This window comes from Pleuronectes platessa, chromosome 23, assembly GCF_947347685.1.
Source record: "Pleuronectes platessa chromosome 23, fPlePla1.1, whole genome shotgun sequence".
NCBI classification, from domain to species: Eukaryota; Metazoa; Chordata; class Actinopteri; order Pleuronectiformes; family Pleuronectidae; genus Pleuronectes; species Pleuronectes platessa.
The window spans coordinates 11,477,855-11,502,293 of NC_070648.1; the positions used below are offsets into that span (position 1 = coordinate 11,477,855).

General features: G+C 41.9%; 1 protein-coding gene across 5 annotated transcripts; it reads left to right on the plus strand.

Moving 5' to 3' along the window:
• The first annotated feature begins 1,024 nt into the window (after nt 1–1,024).
• On the plus strand, nt 1,025–19,474 carry LOC128429838 (immunoglobulin kappa light chain). Of its 5 annotated transcripts, none has more exons than XM_053415673.1 (5): nt 1,025–1,099; nt 1,208–1,897; nt 2,507–2,620; nt 2,937–2,980; nt 3,076–3,255. In XM_053415673.1, the coding sequence occupies exons 1-5, from the start codon at nt 1,042–1,044 to the stop codon at nt 3,193–3,195; spliced, it is 1,026 nt and encodes a 341-aa protein (XP_053271648.1). In that variant the 5' UTR covers nt 1,025–1,041; the 3' UTR covers nt 3,196–3,255. The 5 variants fall into 5 exon arrangements, with proteins under 5 accessions (XP_053271648.1, XP_053271649.1, XP_053271651.1 ...); XM_053415674.1 differs by lacking the exons at nt 1,208–1,897; nt 2,507–2,620; nt 2,937–2,980; nt 3,076–3,255 and adding exons at nt 12,140–12,829; nt 13,466–13,579; nt 13,885–13,928; nt 14,025–14,258 and having other exon boundaries at nt 1,033–1,099; XM_053415676.1 differs by lacking the exons at nt 1,208–1,897; nt 2,507–2,620; nt 2,937–2,980; nt 3,076–3,255 and adding exons at nt 18,128–18,820; nt 18,902–19,003; nt 19,078–19,112; nt 19,202–19,474 and having other exon boundaries at nt 1,038–1,099.
• Nucleotides 19,475–24,439: the final 4,965 nt, after the last annotated feature.

The following is a 24,439-nucleotide window of genomic DNA, read 5'->3' on the forward strand; positions in this document are numbered from 1 at the left end:
ATACAAAGTACAATAACATTCAATAACATTCAATAACAGGAGGCGAACAGTTAGGGGGAAAGGAAGGCCAGGGAGTAAAAGTGGGTTTTTAGCCTAGATTTGAAGGCAGACTAGTTCAATTTAACAGAAATTAAATTAATTGAAGTTGACAGAAAACTGAATCACCAATGCTCTCATCAAGCAGTGTTGCTGTTACCCTTATGTTAGAATTGTTGCCTCCACTAAGGAGGTTATGTTTTCATGCTGGTTGGCTGCTTGGGAGAAGGACAGGACATGGGCCAAGAAACAACCCATTCAATTGAGGTGCAGATCTGGACGAAAGGGGCTGATCCAGGATGTTTTCATAACTTCATAACTTCATAACTTCATTGCCCAAATTGAGTAGTAGTAAATTTTTATTTTTTTTTAATGATTTTATCGTTGACTTCAGACTTTTTGATACCATCTGGTCCCTGTTGTAACCTGAGGTCCACGGCAAAGTCCCTTGTAACCATTCCACCCCCCCACCCCCCCCCCCACCCCCTCTTTGTCAGATGGATCTCCATCGGAAGATCTCCTTATCCTCTTTAAAGATCCATTTTATAGATGTGCTGTCTTAGTCCTTGGGGTCTGTCTTCACCTCTAACTTTTATTAATATTTTTTAATCTAGCTATGATCTTACCTGCTGTTTGTAATTTATTCACTATTTATCTTAACCTGTAACCTTTATTTCCTTAAATTTGTGATATTATGTTTTCTTTTAAATGTTTCCTATTCTTTGCTCTTAATTCTTCACTTTTAACTGGTAAAGCACCTTGTAACTGGGATTTGAAAGATGTTATATGAATAATTGAATACGAATGTAGTAGTAGTAGTATTATCTACTCTAACTGCTTCAGATGTCTCTCACCATGTGATTCTTTTTAAAGAAAAAAAATTCAGATCAAAGGTAGTAGTGATCACGTGATCAGTGTTGCCTTGCTGGCCAATCAACACAAGTCTTTACTCTGAAGAGAGGAGAAAGTGTCGGGCTGTTTGTCATTCAACACGACGATTTCAACATGAAGACATCTCCGAAGTTCGTTCTCTACCTGACATGTTTCTTCTTGGGGAAAATGGGTGAGTTGTGTGTTTTTTAAATATTCAGTCAGTCCTGATGATGATTACGATTTTATTTCTGTCACATAACATTAACAGTTATTTTACTTTTCTCCTTTTTCTCTATAGTTCAGATGCATCATTTTATCGTTTCTCATCAAGACAGTGGATTTATATCAGCTGATGTTGGAGACAACTTGATTTTGCAGTGTTCATATGAGGGGGATGACAAAACCATTTATTGGTACAAACAAACACCAGGACGGAAACCTCAAATTATCTCAGTGATGTACAGAGCCACCAAAAGTCTTTCGTTAGTGAATGAATTCAAGGACAATAAACGCTTCACTGGGGAAACTAATGATGTTGTGAGTCACCTAAATATCTCAGATCTGCAGCTTTCAGACTCAGCTACTTACTACTGTTTAAAGAGTAATTTCTACGTTTTTGAGTTTACGGAGGGCGTCACTGTCAGTGTGAAAGGTTCAGGGTCTAACATCCAGGCTGTGGTGCATCAGTCTGACAGCATCCAGCCAGGAGGCTCTGTGACTCTCAGCTGTACAGTTCACACTAGAACCTGTGATGGAGAAAACAGTGTTTACTGGTTCAAGAACTCTGAAGAACCTCAGCCAGGACTCATTTACACCCAGGGAGACAGGAACGATCAGTGTGAGAGGAAACCCGACACACAGACACACACCTGTGTCTACAACTTGTCAATGGAGAGACTGAACCGTTCTCATGCTGGGACCTACTACTGTGCTGTCGCTGCATGTGGACACATTGTGTTTGGAGACGGGACCAAGCTGGAGTTTGATGGTGAGTCACTACCAGATTAATTCAATTAATGAATAGTGACATTTACATAGAATGCGACAGGACTTTGGTAAAATACTGTATAGCAATAAAATGACACATTAACCAGTTGTTCCTGTCTGAATCTCCCAACTGACGGTGACCCAATAGATCTTCACCACCAGTGGATGGTGGAGGTGTGCGCCACGACTGAATATCATTATTTATTGATGATTATTATTGTACCTTTTAATAGTGAAGATAGCGATGATCATAGTATTGATGATAATTTACTGTTATTATAAATAATAATTTATAAAGTATAAGTACAACTTCTTTTCAGAATTTTTTCTCCCAGATTACGTTATTTGTACTATAATTATTATTTTTAAATGGTCTGATTATTATTATTCTTAGATTATTAGTATTGTTATTATAATTATTAATAATACATGTTCTATAAATATAAAAAACACATACACTACTTTGTCATTCCGTTCTGTTAACTGTCCTGTATTCAATGTTCTTGTCCTCTTTGTTTTGTTCTGTCAATATCTTGTCTCTTGTCTTGCAAAGTTAAATGAACATTTCAAAAAAGAAGAGACAGAATTAGTAGAACTTCTTCTGTTGCAGATGAAGTGAACTGGCTGGGGTATTTCCTGAGTGGAGCTTTGGGATTCACCATCAGCCTTTTGCTGGCTGTGTTACTGTACCAGATAAACAAGAGAAGATGCTGGAGAATTTCAGGTAACCACTCATCTCTAGCTTGTGTTCACTCAATTTGGCTTTTTAGCTAAATTATAATAATAAGTTTAATTTCACAGAACCTTTCTAGATGAGGACGCCAAAGAAATTAATTAAAATATATGACAAATAAATATATGAATCAAGAATTAAAGTTAAACCAAGTGTTAAAAGTGGATTAGGAGACGCAAACACCACAATTGAACACTTACAACACAAGACTAGTTAAGAAGTAAAACCAGGTTAAGAGGTAAACGCACCAAACAGGACATATGTGAACACAAGAGTGACTAAGTCTTTGTCTTTGTTTCTCAACCAGAGTATTGTACACAACCATCATCTCCCTCCACAACAAATGCAGAGGTAAATACAATCTTTTTGAGTATGAAATTTACATTTGATAATAAATACCTTTTTTTATCAGGAGCCATCTTGATGTACTTATATGTTTTTTCTAGGGCAACCACCATGCAGATGAGCTCCATTACGCTGCAGTAAATGTGAACGTGGCCAGCAGATCAAGACGACAGAGGGACAACACAAACGATGAATGTGTGTACTCAAGTGTTAAACTGTAGAATTGTATTTTTTAGAACGGTCTATGTTTGAGATGATGGATTTCTCAGTCTGTCTTTGAAGGTGGAGCATGATTCTTGTCTGTAATGCTTGTTTATCCTTTTTCTAATTATAAATGTGGCTTTGTTTGTGATAAATGATAAAAAAAAAAAAAAAACTAATGATGCAATTACACTTTTATGTTTAGACAATGTGGGGGGGGGGGGCAATGTTTGGATAGTTGCTGTTGGTCTTTGATGGAATGACACTTTGATGGTGACATGGAAAACAATGATTAAACTTCATGTCATGAAAGTTGATTGAAGGATATTACTTATATAGCAGGGACCTAAATATCAGAATCAGAATCAGAATTCTTTTTATTGCCATGTATATTTGCACATACAGGAAATTGCTTTGGTGTGTTTACACCCTCACATTATGGAAACAAAACATGAGTCCAGATAATGTAAATGATTAAATTCTGTATGTTATAAGCTTCGGTTAAGGTCAGGGTAAAGGTTGTGTCGTTGCGTGTTCGTTTATCCCAAATATGAGAAGAGCCGAACTCGGTTTGGTTCAATCAAGTATTTATTTAGAAAGCAATGACAAGGTATGAAAAGTTTACAGCAAAGCAATGGGCATCCAACACACTACCCCGGAACTCTAGCAGCCCCGGGGAAATCTCGAGTTGCATCAAAACACATCAATCAGACAGCGTCTGTAATATTTTATAACAGTAGATAGAACCGGATTGGTCAATAATGAGGGAAGGTCTTCCTTGGCTCTTCCTCGATAGTGGAGGCCACAGCGCAGTAGAAGGCAGAGGACCAACCTCAGAGAGTAGGATGGCGCCGAGGAAGGCTGCTGTGTCTCACGCTCTCTCACAGCTTTGCTCTTTTTTTCTATCTTGTTATTATTTATTGTACTTTATTTTGTATCATGCACTCCGGTAAAGCGAGCCCTATCATCATATATGATAGAGAACAACTTCGGTCCATCGGTTTGACGGTAAAAAACACTTTTTCACCACCACCGACAACAAACAAATAAGACTACCCATGGCGCTGTTTACCTGCCGTACCTGGAACACGGAGACGACGAAGAAGGAAACGAGGGTCGTGGGCAGGCATCCTGGTCTGGCTGAGAAAACGTGAAAACCGGCCTCCTATACCAAGCATTCTTCTGCCTAATGTCCAGTCCCTGGACAACAAGCTGGACGAACTTCGTAGCAGGATGGCTTTTCAACGGGACATCAAATTTTGTAACGTGTTGGTTTTCACGGAGACTTGGCTCGACCCATCGATACCAGACTCCGCCATTGTTCACGAGGGGGTCTCCATTCACAGCCGGGACCGGACAACAAACTCAGGTAAGAGCAAGGGAGGGGGTGTCTGCTTCATGGTGAACAATCTGTGGTGCTCTGATGTGAGGATTATTTCTTCATGCTGTACTCCGGACCTGGAGCACCTCATGATCAGATGCCGACCTTATTACATCCCGAGGGAGTTTACATCGGTCATTATAACAGCGGTGTACATTCCGCCCAGCACTGACACTAACCAGGCACTGGACGAGCTGCATGCGGTGATCGACAGGACAGAGACATCACTGCCCGAGGCTGCGTTTATCGTGGCCGGGGATTTGAACAACGCCAAGATGAGGAATGTCCTGCCGAGATACTACCAGCACATAAGCTGTCCGACGCGAACACGCTGGATCATGTTTACACTCCCTTCCGGGGTGCGTATAAGGCCCTCCCCCGCCCCCCATTCGGCAAATCAGACCACGTTTCAGTCCTGCTGCTGCCTTCCTATAGGCAGAAACTCAAGCGTGACAGACCGGTGACTCGGACCATTCAGCGGTGGACCGATCAGTCAGACTCGGCTCTTCAGGACTGTTTCAGAATGACAGAGTGGTGCGTGTTCCAGGATGATGACATCAACACGGATGCGGTCATCTGCTACTTCAGCAAATGCATCGATGACGTCGTACCCAGGATTACTGTGCGAACATTTCCAAACCTGAAGCCCTGGATTAATGGTGACGTCCATGCTAAACTCAAAGCATGGACTGCTGCCTTCATCTCGGGGGATCTGGAGGAATACAAGAAATCCAGGTACGCGCTTCGGAGTGCCATTAGCAGTGCTAAGAGACTCTACAGGGACAAAGTGGAGTCCCATTACAAGGGCTCCAATACTAGGAACATGGACTGAGAACCATCCTAGACTACAGAGCCAAAACGAGCAGTGCTGATGTAGTGTCTGCATCTCTCCCAGAGGATCTGAACACTTTTTATGCACGCTTTGAGAGTAAAGGCCTCTGCATGCTTCTCCGAGTCCGTTGCGGAAGGACGGACGAAGCGGACGGACGCTTTTTGATTTATAGTTCTACGAGCCTTTTTGTTCCGAAAACAATTCACCGCCAGAACAGTAGTTTGCGCCACGGAAGTCGAGCTTAGAGAAGCCTACCTCATGAGGTATATAGAAGAAGTCCACGCTGGTTTATTTACATCCCCCCGGCTCCTCACGCACAGTGAACGATGACAACAGAAAAAGGATGTTGATGACGCGACAGTTTTGCTGAAATAAAGTGACACCCAGCAGGTCAAAATGCTTATGTTATCGTGTCTTAGCGCAGCGGTTCCCCGGTCTTGTTTCCAAACTGCGTTGCTAATTCAACAGCTGCAACAGCTTGAAGCTACAGGGAGGCAGCTAGCTTCCCCCCAGCTTCAACACACAGTCAGCGCAGACACCCGATACTAACTACTACCAAGTGTTTGCTTCTAACCTGACGGTGTATGAGAAACAGTGTCATGAGAGCCGTGGGATTAAGTCAGCGGGTTTTTGCGCTGTTCCCACCGCAGTTAGCATGGTGGCTAGCCCGCTATCCCTGTTATCAAAGTTCGTTATAACCGTATGTGACCGTACACACATGCTGTAAGTGCTCTAACCAGCCACCGTCAGCCGGACAACGCCGCTGGCTTAACACACTTGTCACATTAATCATAGAGTCTTAGTTGTGATTTAGGTTTATTGTGATTTAGGGAATGAAACAGGAAGTTACAGGTCCGGAAATGACGCCGGGCGGAAATGATGTTTTTAGCCATCAAGCCACTCGGCTGTGGAATAATCTACCACTTTCAGTTCGGGAGGCAGTCACCATCTTTTCGTTTAAAAGTAGGCTCAAAGGCTTCCTTTTTGATAAAGCTTATAGTTAGAGCTAATTAGTGCGCCAGAACGTTACTTGTTCTATTTTATGACACATGACACACGGAGCTTCTCTTTCCAGCTTCTCCTTCCTCTTCTCCATCCCTATCCCCCTTCTCCGGAATCCCTTTGCTTTATCACCCGCAGATCCAGGGCCTCTGTGGCCGCACCATGGATTGCGGTTTGTGGATCGTACACTGGGGGTCGCGGTGGTGGATCCATTGTGGCGGATTCTGAGTCATGTGGGCTGATCGTGGTGCTGGTGGCGGACCCTGTGTCGCGTTGGCATTGGGCACGGCCGGTGGACCAGGACCGCGGTGGTGGCTTGTGATGGGTCCTGGTGGGCGGCGGTGGACAGTGACTGAGGACTGGAGTGGCGTCTGGTCTGGATGGTGGATCGTGGTCTAGATGGTTGCTGAGCATTGACTGTGCTTGCAGCAGGACTGCTTGGCATGTCATGTTGGGGTTGTACTTCGGGATGTCTACCCTCATCAATGGTGCTAGAGACTTTGATTATTGATGATGTTTTCCTGCACGTGGCATCTATTGCACTTCTGTCCGTCCTGGGAGAGGGATCCCTCACATGTGGCTCTCTCTGAGGTTTCTACATATTTTTACCCTGTTAAAAGGGTTTTTAGTAGTTTTTCCTTACTCTTGCTGAGGGTTAAGGACAGAGGATGTCACACCCTGTTGAAGCCCTATGAGATGAATTGTAATTTGTGAATATGGGCTATACAAATAAAATTTGATTGATTGATTGATCGATAGTGGACCAATCACAGCCAAGTGCTATCCGTGGGCTGTCCGCCATTTCGACGTGTAGTTAGAAAAATGAGAGCTGCACGAAAAGCTCTGCGAGGAGCCACGGAGAGAGGCACGGAGAGGGCGTTCCACGTTGGAGAGGGCGGTCCTATCTGTCCGTGTTCGTCAAAACGGAGAAGCATACATTGGCCTTAACTCCCCGGCTGCGGAGATCGAGGAGGCCCAGGAGGACCGCTGCCCCCCTGTCATATCTAGGGCAGACGTGTGGAGATCTCTCAACCGGATCAACACGCGGAAGGCACCTGGACCTAATGGGATCCCCAGCCGAGCTCTCAAGGTGTGTGTAGATCAGCTGGCAGATGTGTTCACAGACATCTTCAACCTGTCACTGCTCCAGTCTGTTGTCCCTGCATGTTTTAAGAAGACCATCATTGTCCCTGTTCCCAAGAAAACTAAAATCCTCTGCCTGAACGACTACCGCCCAGTAGCACTCACTTCCATCATCATGAAGTGCTTTGAGCGGCTGGTCCAACCACTCCTCACCTCCTCCCTCCCTGACTCTCTGGACCCTCTTCAGTTCGCCTACAGGTCAAATAGGTCGACTGCAGATGCCATCTCCCTCACCCTCCACACTGCCCTCTCCCACCTGGACCAGAGGGACACATATGTGAGAATGCTGTTCATCGACTACAGTTCAGCATTCAACACCATCGTGCCCCTGCAGAGACCTTGGGGTCAACATCGCCCTCCGTGAGTGGATCCTGAACTTCCTGACGGGCAGACCACAGGCGATGCGGATCGGCAGCACCACATCCTCCACCCTGACTCTCAGCACCGGTGCCCCCCAGGGCTGCGTGCTCCGTTCTCTCCTGTACTCCCTGTTCACGCATGACTGTGTGGCCACCCACAGCTCCAACACCATCATCAATTTTGCTGATGACACCACTGTCATCAATGATGACCTGACCTGGACCCATCAGACAAACTCCATCAGGAAGATGGCCAGACAGCGGCTCTTCTTCCTCCGAAGGCTGCGGAAGCTCCACATGGACTCCAGGATGGCAGCTGCACCGCCCTGAACCGTAAGGCTCTACAGAGGGTGGTGAAGTCTGCCCAGCACATCACCAGGACAGCGCTACCATCCATAGAGGACCTCTACACCCAGCGGTGCAGGAAGAAGAGCAGCCGGTTTATTAAAGACCCCTTTCACCCCAGCCATAAACATTTTTGCCTGCTGCCGTCTGGCCGACGGTACCGCAGCATCTGGGCCCGCACCACCAGGCTCAGAGACAGTTTCATCCCCCAGGCCATAAGACTTTTAAACTCCTCTAAACTGCAATAATTCCACCAAACCAGCACCGTGACATATTTGCATATTGCACATAATTGCACTATTGTTGTTATTATTTTCTCTTCAGCTGTTTATATATATATTTTTATATATATACTTTATTTCTATTTAAAATTTTTATTTTGATATTCTATTTTATACTATTTCTTTTTTATTTTATAGGTTGTAATTACTTGAGCATTGCTAGAAGAGAGCCTGTGACTCAAGTATTTCACTGCCAGCGACTGCTTAATGTTATTGTTGTGCATTTGATAATAAAAAAATCTTGAATCTTGAAGCGGCCCTGAAGTTGGTCCTCTGCAGGTGAAATGAATAGCTGTGTGAGGGAGACCCCGGTAAAGAGATGCCTTCACACTGATCACCGTGTGTGTGAAGGATGCCGTTTTCTTGGGAAATGAAAATTTCGTGACAACAGAACAGACAACAGTGTAAAAATTAGGTTGCAGCTGATTGGCTGTTAAGAGGGTCAATCTGCGTGACACTTTAAACATCGGTCACGACCACGGCAGGAAGTGAATCATTCCACTCTACCAAGTTGTGATTTACTTTCATTTGCTCCATTTCAATTTAATAAATTAGCAATATCTCCAGATAAGGACTAGACAAAGGCCAAAGGTCATGTATAGAATGTTATGTGTAGTGTTAATATATAAATAGTTTATGATTTCATATGATAAGTGACATCATCAAGAAGTCTTAAGTTTATATCGTTATCATTTTAGGCATCTCTGCTTCCTGGACTAAAGGCACGACCTAAAACTTATATAGATGGAAAAATCATTTATGATCATATGGCAGGAATGTTGTCATCACAATGTAACTGTGAAGCCAGGAAATGACGTCATATTTTGTGTTAACGTTTAAAAAATTTTGCAACCAGTAACAGTTGAATCATATATATATGGGTAAAAAGGGGGCTGTTTTAAATGATCCTTGTGGTATTTTGACCAAAACATTTTACAGACATTTTATTAAGACCCCAAGGATCCATATCAACGGTGGTAAAATGGGCATAATATGTCCCCTTTAACACAACCTTACATTGCTTTAGTAAGGTTTGTGTGACTTACTATCATTGTGTGTACCAACCAAAAATGTTACCTGCTAAAGGGGCGGGGTCATTTGTAACAGGCATATACACATTAGACTGTATATAAAGTCCAGTCATAAACATACATATATGTATGTACATTCACTAAATATAACTTCTGAATAATAGAACCTTTTGTGTGATTTATATCGAGAGTCGTCAGCTCCCCGACAACAAATCCAGAGGTGACACTTATTTCAAACTTCCTATTACTGTTTAAATTTTCTATTCCAATATCCTAATTCGTCTTTATGGGGGTTTTGGACCCAAGCTTACCGAGATGCAGACGACCTCCATTATGTTGCTTTGAATATTAACTTCCCCAACAGGTCAAGACGACAGAGGGACAACAGGAACGCTGAATGTGTGACGAGACCGACCTGTGCACCTACGTAGGGCTGCTGATCTTAGCAGGTGTGTACAGGTCCCGGGGCGAGCCCGCCGCTAGCCTATGGGACACCAAGAGCGGACGGGCGATTTGCGCGAGACGAGTAACGGACAAATTTGCGGCCGCGCCGCGCCTCTACAACCCGGGGCCCTAAGTGACGTTGGACGAGCAACTGGTTCCGTTCAGAGGTTATTCGTTTTTTTTATGTGATTATGTTGCTATGTTACTATGTTATGTAGCTATAGCTAGATAGCGGCTGCTAGTCCTCGTCCTCATATCCTCTCCTCTCACCTCGTCTCCTCCTCTTCTTCTCCCAAGGCCATTGTCGTTTCCGACAGTACATGCCCAGCAAGTCGGCGATATACGGGATCAAGTCACGGGAGGCCTGCGATGCAAAATCTAGCTACGCTTGGAAGATCCAAGTCAACACCGGAAAGCCGAGTGGCAGACGCCCAGAAAGGAACCAGGGATTGTGGGTAGTGCTCGATGTCGCGGGGTCGTAACGTCACGTGCTACAATTACTTCACCTCCTACGAACTCGCGGGGAAGATCACCATGGTCGGCACAGTTCGGAAGAACAAGCCCGAGCTCCCGACCGGGCTGCTCGCGGTCAAAGGGAAGACCTTTCCTACATCCCATAGAAAAACAGGAACGTGGTGCTCGTGAGCACGCGGCACGGAAAGGTTGACGTCAGCGAATGCTAGGTTGGGAAACCAGTCATCATCCTGGACTACAACCTAGACAAGGTGATCGGAACGTACAGCAGGAGCATGATTGGTTGTAAAGGCTGTGAAATCCTCCGCCACCCGGGGAAGCTCTTGACCACGACGATGATGGCGACGCTCGCTCAGAGCGTCCGACCTTCTACTTAGCCCTAGTCGCCGCCGCAGCAGCCCCTCTTAGGGTAAGCGTAAGAGGTGTCAGATATGCCCCAGGAAAAAGGACTATAAAACTCACACCGTGTGCAGCAGTTGTAACAAATACATCTGCAAGGGCTGGTCACTTGTCTATTGCCCTACGTGTGCATGATAATATGTGGTGGGCTATATGGGGGCCAACAGCCAGGGGAAGCAAGGACAACACAAGGGTTAAAAATTTGAAATGATTTGAGGTTGTTAGTTGCCATATTTTCCACTCCCACTTTATATAGAAATACTTCTTGAATTAATAATTTCATACCAGATATGTGAAGATCTTCATTTACCTTCGGTGTCAACTGAGTCAACAGATTTAGCAGATCGTTTGCTCTCTTTTTCTGAGCACTTTCAAACAGGAAGTCTCTGCAGTGTCCTCACTACACCCCTGCAGACTACTTCAAGTGAACAGCAATGAAATGAACAGAAGTTGACAGAAAACTAAATCACCAATACTTTCATCAAGCAGTGTTGCTGTTACTCTTATGTAAAAATGTTGTTACCTCCATTAATTGTACTGTTGACTTCAGACTTTTTGATACCATGTTGATAAACTCAGGTCCACGGCAAAGGCCCTAATAACCATTCCACATTCCCAGCTGGAGCAGCAGAGGGAACCAGGTCTTTTCTGTTAGAGCCCCCCATCTTTGTTATACGGATCTCCATTGGAAGATCGTTCCAAACTCCTTATCCTCTTTAAAGATACAATTTAATAGATGTGCTCTCTTAGTCCTTGGGGTCTGACTTTACCTCTTACTTTTAAAGCTATGTTCTAATCTCTCGGCAATCTTTCCAAATGTTTTTTATTAATTTATGGTTGACTATATATACTATATATTATTTTACTCTACACTATTTTAATTGTTTTATGAATAACTGAATACAATTGTAGTAGTAGTAGTATTATGTACTCTAACTGCTTCAGATGTCTCTCACCCTGTGATTCTTTTTAAAGAACAAAGATTCACATCAAAGGTAGCAGTGATCATGTGATCAGTGTTGCCCTGCTGGCCAATCAACACAAGTCTTGACTCTGAAGAGAGGAGAAAGTGTCGGGCTGTTTGTCATTCAACACGACGATTTCAACATGAAGACATCTCCGAAGTTCATTCTCTCCCTGACATGTTTCTTCTTGGGGAAAATGGGTGAGTTGTGTGTTTTTCAAATATTCTGTCAGTCCTGATGCTGATTACCATTTCATTTCTGTCACATAACATTAACACTTATTTTTCTTTTCTCCTTTTTCTCTTCAGTTCAGATGCATCAATTTATCTTGTCTCTTCAAGACAGTGGATTCATATCAGCTGATGTTGGAGACAACTTGACTTTTCAGTGTTTATATGAGAGGGATGACATTAACATTTATTGGTACAAACAGACATTAGGACAGAAACCTCGAATTATCTCAATGACGTACAAATACTCGAAAGATTTTCCATTATTAAATGAATTCAAGGACAATCAACGTTTTACTGTGGAATCTAATGATCTTGTGAGTCACCTCAATATCTCAGATCTGCAGCTTTCAGACTCAGCTACTTACTACTGTTCAAAGAGTCGTTCATATGTGTTTGAGTTTACGGAGGGCGTCACTGTCAGTGTGAAAGGTTCAGGGTCTAACATCCAGCCTGTGGTGCATCAATCTGAGAGCATCCAGCCAGGAGGCTCTGTGACTCTCAGCTGTACAGTTCACACTGGGACCTGTGATGGAGAACACAGTCTTTACTGGGTCAAGAACTCTGAAGAACCTCAGCCAGGACTCATTTACACCCACGGAGACAGGAACCATGAGTGTGAGAGGAAACCCGACACACAGACAAACACATGTGTCTACAACTTGTCAATGGAGAGACTGAACCGTTCTCATGCTGGGACCTACTACTGTGCTGTCGCTGCATGTGGACACATTGTGTTTGGAGACGGGACCAAGCTGGAGTTTGATGGTGAGTCTCTTCCAGAGAGTGTCTCAATTAATGAATAGTGACAGTTACTTAGAAAGAGACGGGACCAAACATTTGGTAAAATACCGTATAGTAACAAAATGAAACATTAACCCAGTTGGTCCTGTCTGAATGTCCCCACTGACGGTGACCCAATATTGCTTCACCACCAGTGGACGGTGGATGTGTGCACCATGACTAAATATATATTTTGTATTGATGAATTGTATTGTAATTATTATTAGTTATGAAAGCAATGATCATAGAAATGATTGTAATTCATTGTTATTATAAATATTAATTTATTAAGTATTAGTTCAACTTCTTTTCTTTATTTTTTCTCCCAGATTATGTTATTATTACTATAATTTTTATTGTAATGGTGAGATTACTTTTAATAATAGGATTATTTTAAAAGTGTTCCGATTATTATTATTCTAAGATTATAAGTATATATCTTTTTTCTATAAATATAAAAAACACACACACTGCTTTGTCATTCCGTTCTGTTAACTGTCCTGTATTCACTGTTCTTGTCCTCTTTGTTTTGTTCTGTCAATGTCTTGTCTCTTGTCTTGCAAAATTAAATGAATATTTTAAAAAGAAGAGACAGAATTAGTAGAATTTCTCCTGCTGCAGATGAAGTGAACTGGCTGGGGTATTTCCTGAGTGGAGCTTTGGGATTCACCATCAGCCTTTTGCTGGCTGTGTTACTGTACAAGATAAATAAGAGGAGATGCTGGAGAAGTTCAGGTAACCACTCATCTCTAGCTTGTGTTCACTCAATTCTGCTTATTAGCTAAATAATGTCACATCGTTTTCTTTCACAGCACCATTCTAGATAAGGACACTTTAAAATAGATGATAAATAAAACCATGATTCATGAATTTGAGTAAAACCAAGTGTTAAAAGTGGATTAGGAGACGCAAACACCACAATTCAACACGTACAACACAAGACTAGTTAAGAAGTAAAACCAGGTTAAGAGGTAAACGCACCTAACAGGACATATGTGAACACAAGAGTGACTAAGTCTTTGTCTTTGTCTCACAACCAGAGTCTTGTACACAACCATCATTTCACTCCACAACAAATGCAGAGGTAAATACAATCTTTTTAAGAATGAAATTAACATTTGACAATAGATATATTTTTTTTATCAGGAGCCATCTTGATTTACTTGTATGTTGTTTCTAGGGCAACGAACATGCAGATGACCTCCATTACGCTGCAGTAAATGTGAACGTGGCCAGCAGATCAAGACGACAGAGGGACAACACAAACGATGAATGTGTGTACTCAAGTGTTAAACTGTAGAATTGTATTTTTTAGAACGGTCTATGTTTGAGATGATGGAATTCTCAGTCTGTCTTTGGAGGTGGAGCATGATGCTTGTCTGTAATGCTTGTTTATCCTTTTTCTAATTATAAATGTGGCTTTTTTTGTGATAAATGATTAAAAAAACTAAAAAACTCATGATGCAATTACACTTTTATGTTTAGAAAATGTGTGTGTGTGTGGGGGGGGGGGGTGCATGTTTAGATAGTTGCTGTTGGTCTTTGATGGAATGACACTTTGATGACGACATATGGAAAACAATGATTAAACTTCATTTAATGAAAGTTGATTGAAGTGTATTACTTATATAGCAGGGACCTAAATATGTTGACACCCTCACATTATGGAAACAAAACATGAGTCCAGATGATGTAAATGATTAAATTCTGTATGTTATAAGCTTCGGTTAAGGTCAGGGTAAAGGTTTTGTCGTTGCGAGTTAGTTTATCCCAAATATGAGAAGAGCCAAGCTCGGTTTGGTTCAATCAAGTATTTATTTAGAAAGCAATGAAAAGGTATGAAAAGTTTACAGCAAAGCAATGGGCATCCAACATACTATCCCGGAACTCTAGCAGCCCCGGGGAAGTCTCGAGTTGCATCAAAAAGCATCAAACAGACGGCGTCTGTAATATTTTATAACAGTAGATAGAACCGGATTGGTCAATATCGAGGGAAGATCTTCCTTGGCTCTTCCTCGATAGTACGCAGGTGTAGTCCCACGCCTCTTGGCACTGGATTCCAGGAAGTGAAAAGGATCAACTCCCAATCTCACGCCTCCTCTGATAGTTGCCAGGCAAAATGCTCACTTCTTGAAAGGCCTTGACACAGCTGATGCCATGTGGGCCAGTGGTGTTGTTGGAGTAAAGAATATTGTATTCAAGCTTCATTGGCTGTATGTTCTGTTGGTATAGACATTAGGATCCTCGAAACCAAAACAATGTCACTCCCAACCTGGGACATCTGCTTGAACTCTATGTGATGTCAAATTATTCCAAGGGAATTATGCTTTTAATATAAAAAGTTAGAAATGAGAACAAGTAAAAGATTCATTATTAACACTACGCAACAAATGTTATTTATAAATCATTTGTGTGAAGGCCATCATCTGACTCCAACTGTTCATGCCCCCCCCCCCCCCCCTCCATCTTTATTGCTCAGAGTTTCAGTTCTAATGCATCTTCACAGACACATTCACAGAGAAGCTGATATTAAAATCCCAACAGTTGGAGTTATAGACTAGTCACTGTAACGTCCTCTGAAGTCCTGGAGACATGTTGCAGAACACATCCAACACTTCAACAGTGCATTTTATATTTTTAAGAGTAGAAGTAGTCCTCTCTTCTATTTATTTTTTATTTCGATACAGATCTATGAACAGGACGGGAAGTATTTGGATTTGACGGCCCTTTGCTTTGTTGGTCGAGATTTTCCCATGTTTTCAGTTTTTGATTTTTTTCGGGCCTCCACACTCTCTCATATTGATTTAACACATGTTTATTTGGTTTTGTGAAAAAAAATTGTTTAATCGTGACTCTGGCGTGTCGTCTTCTTTAATATGTTCCCAAAAGGGACGACATCGAATTATACATCACTGACTCTATTGCTGCTGGTCTTATTCGTCTCTCTTCTTCACCGATGGGGGCGGGGTTCTTTTTTGTTGAGAAGAAAGACAAGTCTCTAAGCCCATGATTGACTACAGAGGCTTGAATGACATAAATGTGAAAAACAAATATCACCTTCCACTCATCGACTCTGCTTTTGGACCCTTCATCAAGCTACCGTCTTCTCTCAGATGGACCTTCGCAATGCCAACCACCTGGTGAGAATAAAGGAGGGGGATGAGTGGAAGACTGCTTTTAATTCTCCACCGGGGACCTTTTGAATACCTTGTAATGCCTTTTGGTTCAACTAAGGCACCTGCTGTTTGTCAGGTCCTGATTAATGATGTTCTGCAAGACATGCTGAACAGATTTGTGATTGTTTACCTTGATGACATTTTAATGTCCAGCATGTCAAATTTGTGTTACAAAGACTGTTAGAGAACAGACTCTACGCTAAAGCAGTAAAGTGTGAATATCATCTCTCCTCTGTAATATCTTGGTGGTTTTATAGTGGAGGGCTGGAGGGCTCCACTCAACCATTTGTGGTATGATCTGACCATAACAACTTGTCTTACCTCCGTTCCACTCACAGGCTCAACTCACGCCAGACAAGGTGGGCTCTGTTCCTGGGTCGGTTCCATTTCACCCTCACCTAGTGGCCAGGCTCCAGGAACATCAAGCCAGACGCCCTTTCACTTCAGTTTGCCCCTCCAGTTGAGGATTCTTCAAGGGAAACCATCCTGCCATCTTCCTGTGTGGTGGGAGGAGCTAGGTGGGAGATTGAGGGAGTGGCCAGGTGGCCTTGCTGCTCGCCTACGTTGAGTCTTCTGAGCAATGAGCTTTTTCAATGTGCTCAGAACTCCTGTCACCTTTGGGGTTCCACCAGCCAGCCTGCTTTCTGCCTCCACTGCCTGCACTTTGTTGCTACCTTTTTAGGAGCAATAAACACCTTTATTTATCTTCACCTGTATTTCAGTCTCTGCTTTGGGGTCCAAGGTAAATCAGGACATAGCAAATGTCCCCTCCTTTGTTTCCTATTTGTTTCACTGCTTGTCTCCTTTTGCCTGTGTATTATATTTACATATGTGCATATATTGTGTATAATTGAGTTTTTTAATTGGAATAAGTTGCATTGTTAAGCTTTATTTTCAAATTCCTGAAAAAAAAACTAAAACTGTAATATGTCCCTCATATTGATCATATCAACTTTTCTATATGCTGATTAGGTCGTGTCAGGGTTTCATGTGTAAGGTTTCGAGGTAGAACTGGGACCCAATAGCACAGCTGCAGACACAGTTCAGTTTTCAAAAAGAAGTGGTCTTTATTAACAGGCAGGGCTCGGTACACAGGGAGTCAAAATCATCAGACAAAGGTGTCTGAAACGTGAGGCAAAAACCAGGTCAAACAATCCAGGCAAAGGTGGTCGAGAAAACACGTGACGGGACAAGTCTTGGTGAGATCGCTGGAACGCTGCGTGCAATATGAATCGAACTGGCCCTGGACAAGGGGAAGACACAGACCTTATATACAGACAGACATCAGCTAAACTACAGACAGGTGAAACACATTAGGCAGGGGAAGCCAATATATGAGACACACAGGGGGGGTAGGAGTGAAGCTGCCTAGAGGAAACAGAGACAAGCGTGAGTATTAAAATAAAACAGGAGGTGACAGAGGACGTGCAACAGGAAATGGTGTATGTGTTTGTGTGTGTGTGTGTGTAACCATGACTCAATATTGGCAGGATGCAGAAAAAAGAGCAAATGGGCAAAGCAGGTATATGTGTGAATTAACAAAATAGAAGTAGACTTACTGTGTAAACATATGGAGCCAAATCCAGGCCAAAAGGATTGAAACTGAAAGTTCAAGTTGTGATCTTGAATTGTGAAAAATATAACGTTGCTTTTAAATGTTTTTCTGGGTTAAATATAATTTTGATTGACTTTTAACTTGTTACCTTGTAACTGTGCTTTGAAAGATGCTGTATGAATAATTGAATACAATTGTAGTAGTAGTAGTATTATGTACTCTAACTGCTTCAGATGTCTGTCACCCTGTGACGGTTTTTAAAGAAAAAAGATTCACATCAAAGGTAGCAGTGATCATGTGATCAGTGTTTCCTTGCTGGCCAATCAACACAAGTCTTTACTCTGAAGAGAGGAGAAAGTGTCGGGCTGTTTGTCATTCAACACGACGATTTCAACATGAAGACATCTCCGAAGTTCGTTCTCTACCTGACATGTTTCTTCTTGGGGGAAATGGGTGAGTTGTGTGTTTTTTAAATATTCAGTCAGTCCTGATGCTGATTACGATTTCATTTCTGTCACATAACATTAACTGTTATTTTGCTTTCCTCTTCAGTTCAGATGCATTATTTTATCTTGACTGATCAAGACAGTGGATTTATATCAGCTGATGTTGGAGACAACTTGACTTTGCAGTGTTTCTATGAGAGGGATGACAAAAGAATTTATTGGTACAAACAAACACCAGGACAGAAACCTCAAATTATCTCAATGACGTACAAATTCCCAAAAGATTGTACGTTATTCAATGAATTCAAGAACAATTCACGCTTCACTGTGGAAACTAATGATGTTGTGAGTCGCCTAAATATCTCAGATCTGCAGCTTTCAGACTCAGCTACTTACTACTGCTCAAAGGGAAATACTATATATAAGTTTGAGTGTATGCAGAGTGTCACTGTCAGTGTGAAAGGTTCAGGGTCTAACATCCAGGCTGTGGTGCATCAGTCTGAGAGCATCCAGCCAGGAGGCTCTGTGACTCTCAGCTGTACAGTTCACACTGGGACCTGTGATGGAGAACACAGTGTTTACTGGTTCAAGAGCTCTGAAGAACCTCAGCCAGGACTCATTTACATCCACGGAGACAGGAACCATCAGTGTGAGATGAAACCCGACAATCAGACACACGCCTGTGTCTACAACTTGTCAATGGAGAGACTGAACCGTTCTCATGCTGGGACCTACTACTGTGCTGTCGCTGCATGTGGACACATTGTGTTTGGAGACGGGACCAAGCTGGAGTTTGATGGTGAGTCTCACGTGATGAAAAGTGATTATTACTGCTTAGGTTAAAAGTGTGTGACGTCTCCTGTCCTCTGGCTCTCTGCAGGTGAGGTGGACTGGCTGGTGGTTTTCTTGAGTGCAACTTCAGCATTCACCACCCTGCTGAGTGTTCTAATGGCTTTCTCAATATGCATGATGAGGGTTACAGGTAAATGCTACTATCTGTTCCTCATGATCCCAGTGATCATTATATGACATTAAAAAGTCTTTCTGTCTTTTCAGATCCCCATGCTGCATCCTCCAAAATAAATGCAAAGGTAAAGATGAGCTGTTGTAATACTGTTCAAACACTTGTATACATTGTCTGTCATGGCCAACAACATGACTGACTGTTTCTCATGCACAGGATGAGCAGGATGAAGACGACCCCTGCTACATTGCTCACAGGGAGATACAGATGAACAGATCCAGAGGACAGAGGGATGATACCTGGAGTGAATGTGTGTACTTGAGTGTGAGGCATGAGAGCTGAACACCTTCTGTATTTGTCTCTGTGTTTAATCACAACAATATGTCCTTACTGATATCAGGACAGTCCTATGAATTAGATCTTTACCTCCATGTGAAACATGTGAAGCTTCAGCTTGTAATCATCTAAATAAAACAAGTTTAATCTGTATTTGTGTGTGCATGACTCATTTCTACTGTGTCTCTGCATTCAAAGTAGTGCAGGTAACAGTGGACGACGTGCATCCTGCTGAAGCGTGAGCTTTCTCATGAAGCCGAGCTTTCATTATTCTCAGACCACAGATATCTGTTGTAAACATGGTGATCACATGTCACAGACAAGCACCTTTTTATAATTTACTTGTGGCCAGAAGGGTTAACACAACCTAGTGTACCAACCAAATGTTATCTGTAATAGGGTGGGGTCATTTTATGCTATCTTCACCTTTCTGAAGTGAGGACGTTGGGGGCCGCAGGGATCTCAGTCACGCATATCTCAAAACCTCAATATAGGTGTGCAGTGCTAAAGCAACCACGAAAGTACAAAAACAGATCATGCTCAAAAGTCCCCTCTGATCTATAACTTCCTCGAACCAAATACAAAAAACGAAGGGCGCAGCCTTTAAACTGGCAACTTCTCTGTGTTTGGCTTTTGCTCTGACTCTCTGTGGTGGATAAGGTGAGAGCACTGTGACTGTGAGCAGGTTTCCGCTGGTGGGAAATGAAGTCCTGTCGCTCTAACACAGGAAGACTGAAGTGTTTAACAAAGAGAAGTCATCTTTACAAGAGGCAGCTCGTATGCTGTATGCAAGGAAGGGAAAAACACAAAAGCCCTAACAGAGCAAACTGAAAGATTTTGAAGTGACGTGTCTGTACTTTAATTGAGTATTTAATTCGAGTTTTTGCTTTAATTCTATGTAATTTCTTCTCCTCACAAATTTTCCGTTTTACTCTAATTTTGATGTATTGAGGGACACTACCTGTATTTGTTTTTGTTATTTTCTTCTAATCACTTCCTGTTTGGTAATTTGTCAATGTTTTTTTTCCATTTTAAGTAATCTGCTTGATCATGGATGCACAACAGCTTAATTGCAATTTCAATAGCCGACATGTACAGTCTGACAAAAATAACCAGTAAAGTAAATAATTCAAACTTATGACTCAATCACACAGGTGACAGAAAAACAGCAAATTCACAGTACTATTCACACTGACTGTAAAATTGGAGACACAATCCGCTTTATTATGGATGCACAACAGCTTCATTGCGTCATAAGCGAACAGCTCACCCTAAACACGCATGTTTAGGACCGGCACTGCACTAGTGTACGATATGTGCACATGAAAGGCCAAAGAGAATTCTACGTAGGTGGATAATTCAACTTTCTGTCACAAGGTGTAAGAGGCAACAACAGAAAAGTTCTCAGACCCTCTCGTTTGTTTGTGTCTCTGCGGTTTGAAACAGGATGTCCCCAGATCAGTAGCTTGAGGTTGATTGTTCACTGCACCGTGAGGGAGGGTTAACAATCTGTAATCCATTTAAAGGCAAATTCCACCAACTTTACAAAGCTGATCAAACGTCAGTTTTTTCTGCGTCATGTATATGCAGAATGTCTTCTCCACCCTGATGATGTCACCTGGGTTTTCTCAGGTTTGGTTTCTCCAGTGGGGTTTGAAGAAGTGATCAGCTCACATTGGTCGCTGTGAAGGGGCGTGGCGTCACGTGGCTGAAACAGAGAACAGGGACGACCACCGGAGGAGCCTCATGCACGATGAAGCTTGAAGCTTCTACTTGTGATCTGACTTCATGTTGGGAAGAAATATGTTTATAAAGTCTGAATTAAACTGTTTGTTCTCTCTTCTCAAGGAGATGTTGTTTTCACATAAAAAGTTGTGGTCACAGATTGAAATAAATAAATGAAAAATGTCTTAAACTTCTTTTTTTTTCTTCTTTCTTCCGTTGCTATATACACACTTGGACATGCCTGTATTTTTATATTTTATGTTAAAAAGCAATAAAAAGCTTAATCAAAAAGCATTTTTAAAACTAGCGTGAAAATATCTTCTACAGTTTTATTAAGGAGTGTGTGAAATGGCAAAACAAAAGAAGATGAATCTCACATTTCACATTTTGTCTTTGTGATATTTCTTACCTGTGACTGTGAAATGGATACCCCTCACCTAACCCTCCCCTTCCAAACATGAAAGAGAATCTGTGGTAGCTTCAGTTGTTATAAAAAACTCTCACATTGTTTAGTTTGTCCAGTCTGGGATACAGTAAAAACATGGAGGCCTCCCTAGAGAGGACCCACTCCTGATAGTATTTGAAGTATTTGAATATAAAAGGAACCATTCTAGGATAAAGAAAAGAACAATTAGTACAATTTAGATGAAACACACAAGTGAAAACATAAGTAGGATTCTTTTATATTCACTTTCTGCCAATAGATCCCTTTCCCCCAAATCTTACACACTGAATCTTTAAGTTGAAATAACCTGTTGAAGTCGGAGCTTTAAGGACGAACTGAGCCGTTTGTGAAGTAAACCAAGAGACACCCTGTGAGACAGAGCAAGAGAATCCCAGTTCTAATGATGGAGAGCCAAACCAAGGTTCTCATCTGTGACGTTTGGTCGTCTGGGATCAGCAGCTCGCCTCCGTTGCCAAACACTATCTCGCCAAAGGAGGCCACAGCGCAGTAGAAGGCAGAGGACCAACCTCAGAGGCCCTGAGGTTGGTCCTCTGCAGGTGAAATGAACAGCTGTGTGAGGGAGACCCCGGTACAGAGATGCGTTCACACTGATCACCGTGTGTGTGAAGGATGCCATTTTCTTGGGAAATTAACATTTTGTGACAAAAGAACAGACAACAGTGTAAAAATGAGGTTGCAGCTGATTGGCTGTTAAGAGGGTCAGTCTGCGTGACACTTTAAACATCCGTCAGGACCTCGGCAGGAAGTGAATTATTCCACTCTACCAAGTTGTGAATTACTTTCATTTGCTCAATTTCAATTTAATAAATTAGCAATATTTCCAGATAAGGACTAGACAAAGGCCAAAGGTCATGTATAGAATGGTATGTGTAGTGTTAATATATAAATAGTTTATGATTTCATATGATAAGTGACATCATCAAGAAGTCTTAAGTAGATATCGTTGTCATTTGAGGCATCTCTGCTTCCTGGACTAAAGGAACGACCTAAAACTTAAATAGATGGAAAAATCCTTTATGATCATATGGCAGGAATGTTGTCATCACAATGTCACTGTGAAGCCAGGAAATGAAGTCACATTTTAACTTTTGCAACCAGTAACAGTTGAGTCATATTTACAGTGGATATAAAAAGTCTACACACCCCTGTTAAAATGCAAGGTTTTTGTGATGTAAACAAATGAGACAAAGATAAATCCTGTCCGAACTTTTCCCACCTTTAATGTGACCTATAACGTGAACAATTCAGTTGAAAAACAAATTTAAATCTTTTAGGGGAAAAAATAAAAAATAGAAAACTTACAATAACCTTGTTGAAGAAGTGTGCACACCCTTAACCTAATACTTTGTTGAAGCACCTTTTGATTTTATTACAGCATTCAGTCTTTTGGGGTAGGAGTCTAATAGCATGGGACATCTTGACTTGTCAATATTTGCCCACTTTTCTTTGCAAAAGGGCTCCAAATCTTTCATATTGCGAGGGCATCTCCTCTGCACAGCCCTCTGCAGATCACCCCACAGATGTTCAATTGGAATCAGGTCTGGGGTCTGGCTGGGCCATTCCAAAACATGAATCTTCTTCTGGTGAAGCCATGTTTTTGTCGATTTGGATGTATGCTTTGGGTCGTTGTCGTGCTGATAGGTGAAATTCCTGTTCATCTTCAGCTTTCTAACGGTAGCCTGAAGGTTTTGTGCCAAAACTGACTTGTACTTTTTAACTGCAGTGTTGTTTTTGCGCCAAACATACCTTTTGGAATTATGGCCAAAGTTCAACCTTGGTTTCATCAGACCATAACACATTTTCCCACATGCTTTTTGGAGACTTCATGTATGATTTTAAAAAGTTTAGCCGGGCTTGGATGTTTTCTTGGTAAGAAAAGGCTTCTGTCTTGCCACCCTGCCCCATAGCACAAACACATGAAGAATAAGGAAGATGTTGTCACATGTAGTTCACAGCCAGTCCTTGCCAGAAATTCCTGCAGCTCCTTTAATATTGCTGTCGGCCTCTTGGAAGCCTCCCTGACCGGTTTTCTTGTTGTCTTTTCATAAATTTTTGAGGGATGTCCAGTTCTTGGTAATGTCACCGTTGTGCCATATTTTCTCCACTTGATGATGGCTGTCTTCACTGTGTATCATGGTATATCTAATGCCTGGGAAATAATTTTGTACCCTTCTCCTGACTGATACCTTTCAACAATGAGATCCCTCTGATGCTTAGGAAGCTCTCTGCAGATCATGGCTCTTGCTGTAAGTTGCAACTAAGAGAATGTCAGGAAAATCCTTCTTGAACAGCTGAACTTTATTTGGGATTAATCAGAGTCACTGTAAAAGATGGCAGGTGTGTACTCACTACTATTTAACATGAGTTTGAAGGTGATTGGTTAATTTTGAATACAGCCACATCCCCAGTTATAAGAGGGTGTGCACACTTATGCAACCACATTATTTTAGTTTCTTATTTTTAGTTTCCCCCCTAAAAGATTTCAGTTAGTTTTTTCAATCGAATTGTTCACGTGATAGGTCACATTAAAGGTGGTAAAAGTTCAGACAGGATTTATCTTTGTCTCATTTGTTAACATCACGAAAACCTTGCATTTTAACAGGGGTGTGTAGACTTTTTATATCCACTGTATATATTCTCAATCTTTCTTTCATTACGGACTACTTGACTGATTCTCATCAAATAAAGACTTTTTCTCACAATATAACAACTTTATTTTCATAAAGTTAAGACTTTTTACTCTCGACCATTTAAATGCAAGTTACTCTATAACTGACATCACCATGAAAACTGTTTGGCAAATGGAAATCTTCTTGAAAAACTGTGCAGGCATGAGAAAATAAAAGTGTCACTTTTAGAAAGTGGATAATATATAATAAGATCCTCTGTAACATGCATCAAATACATGATGACAGTCCTGTGTATTG

Bases quoted from the DNA above. Each gene is read 5' to 3' on its own strand.
- LOC128429838 (XM_053415673.1), top strand. From the start codon at position 1,042: ATGAAGACATCTCCGAAGTTCGTTCTCTACCTGACATGTTTCTTCTTG. The intron at 2,621-2,936 runs GTAACCACTCAT...TTTCTCAACCAG, and splicing joins AAGATGCTGGAGAATTTCAG to AGTATTGTACACAACCATCA. The intron at 2,981-3,075 runs GTAAATACAATC...TGTTTTTTCTAG, and splicing joins CCTCCACAACAAATGCAGAG to GGCAACCACCATGCAGATGA.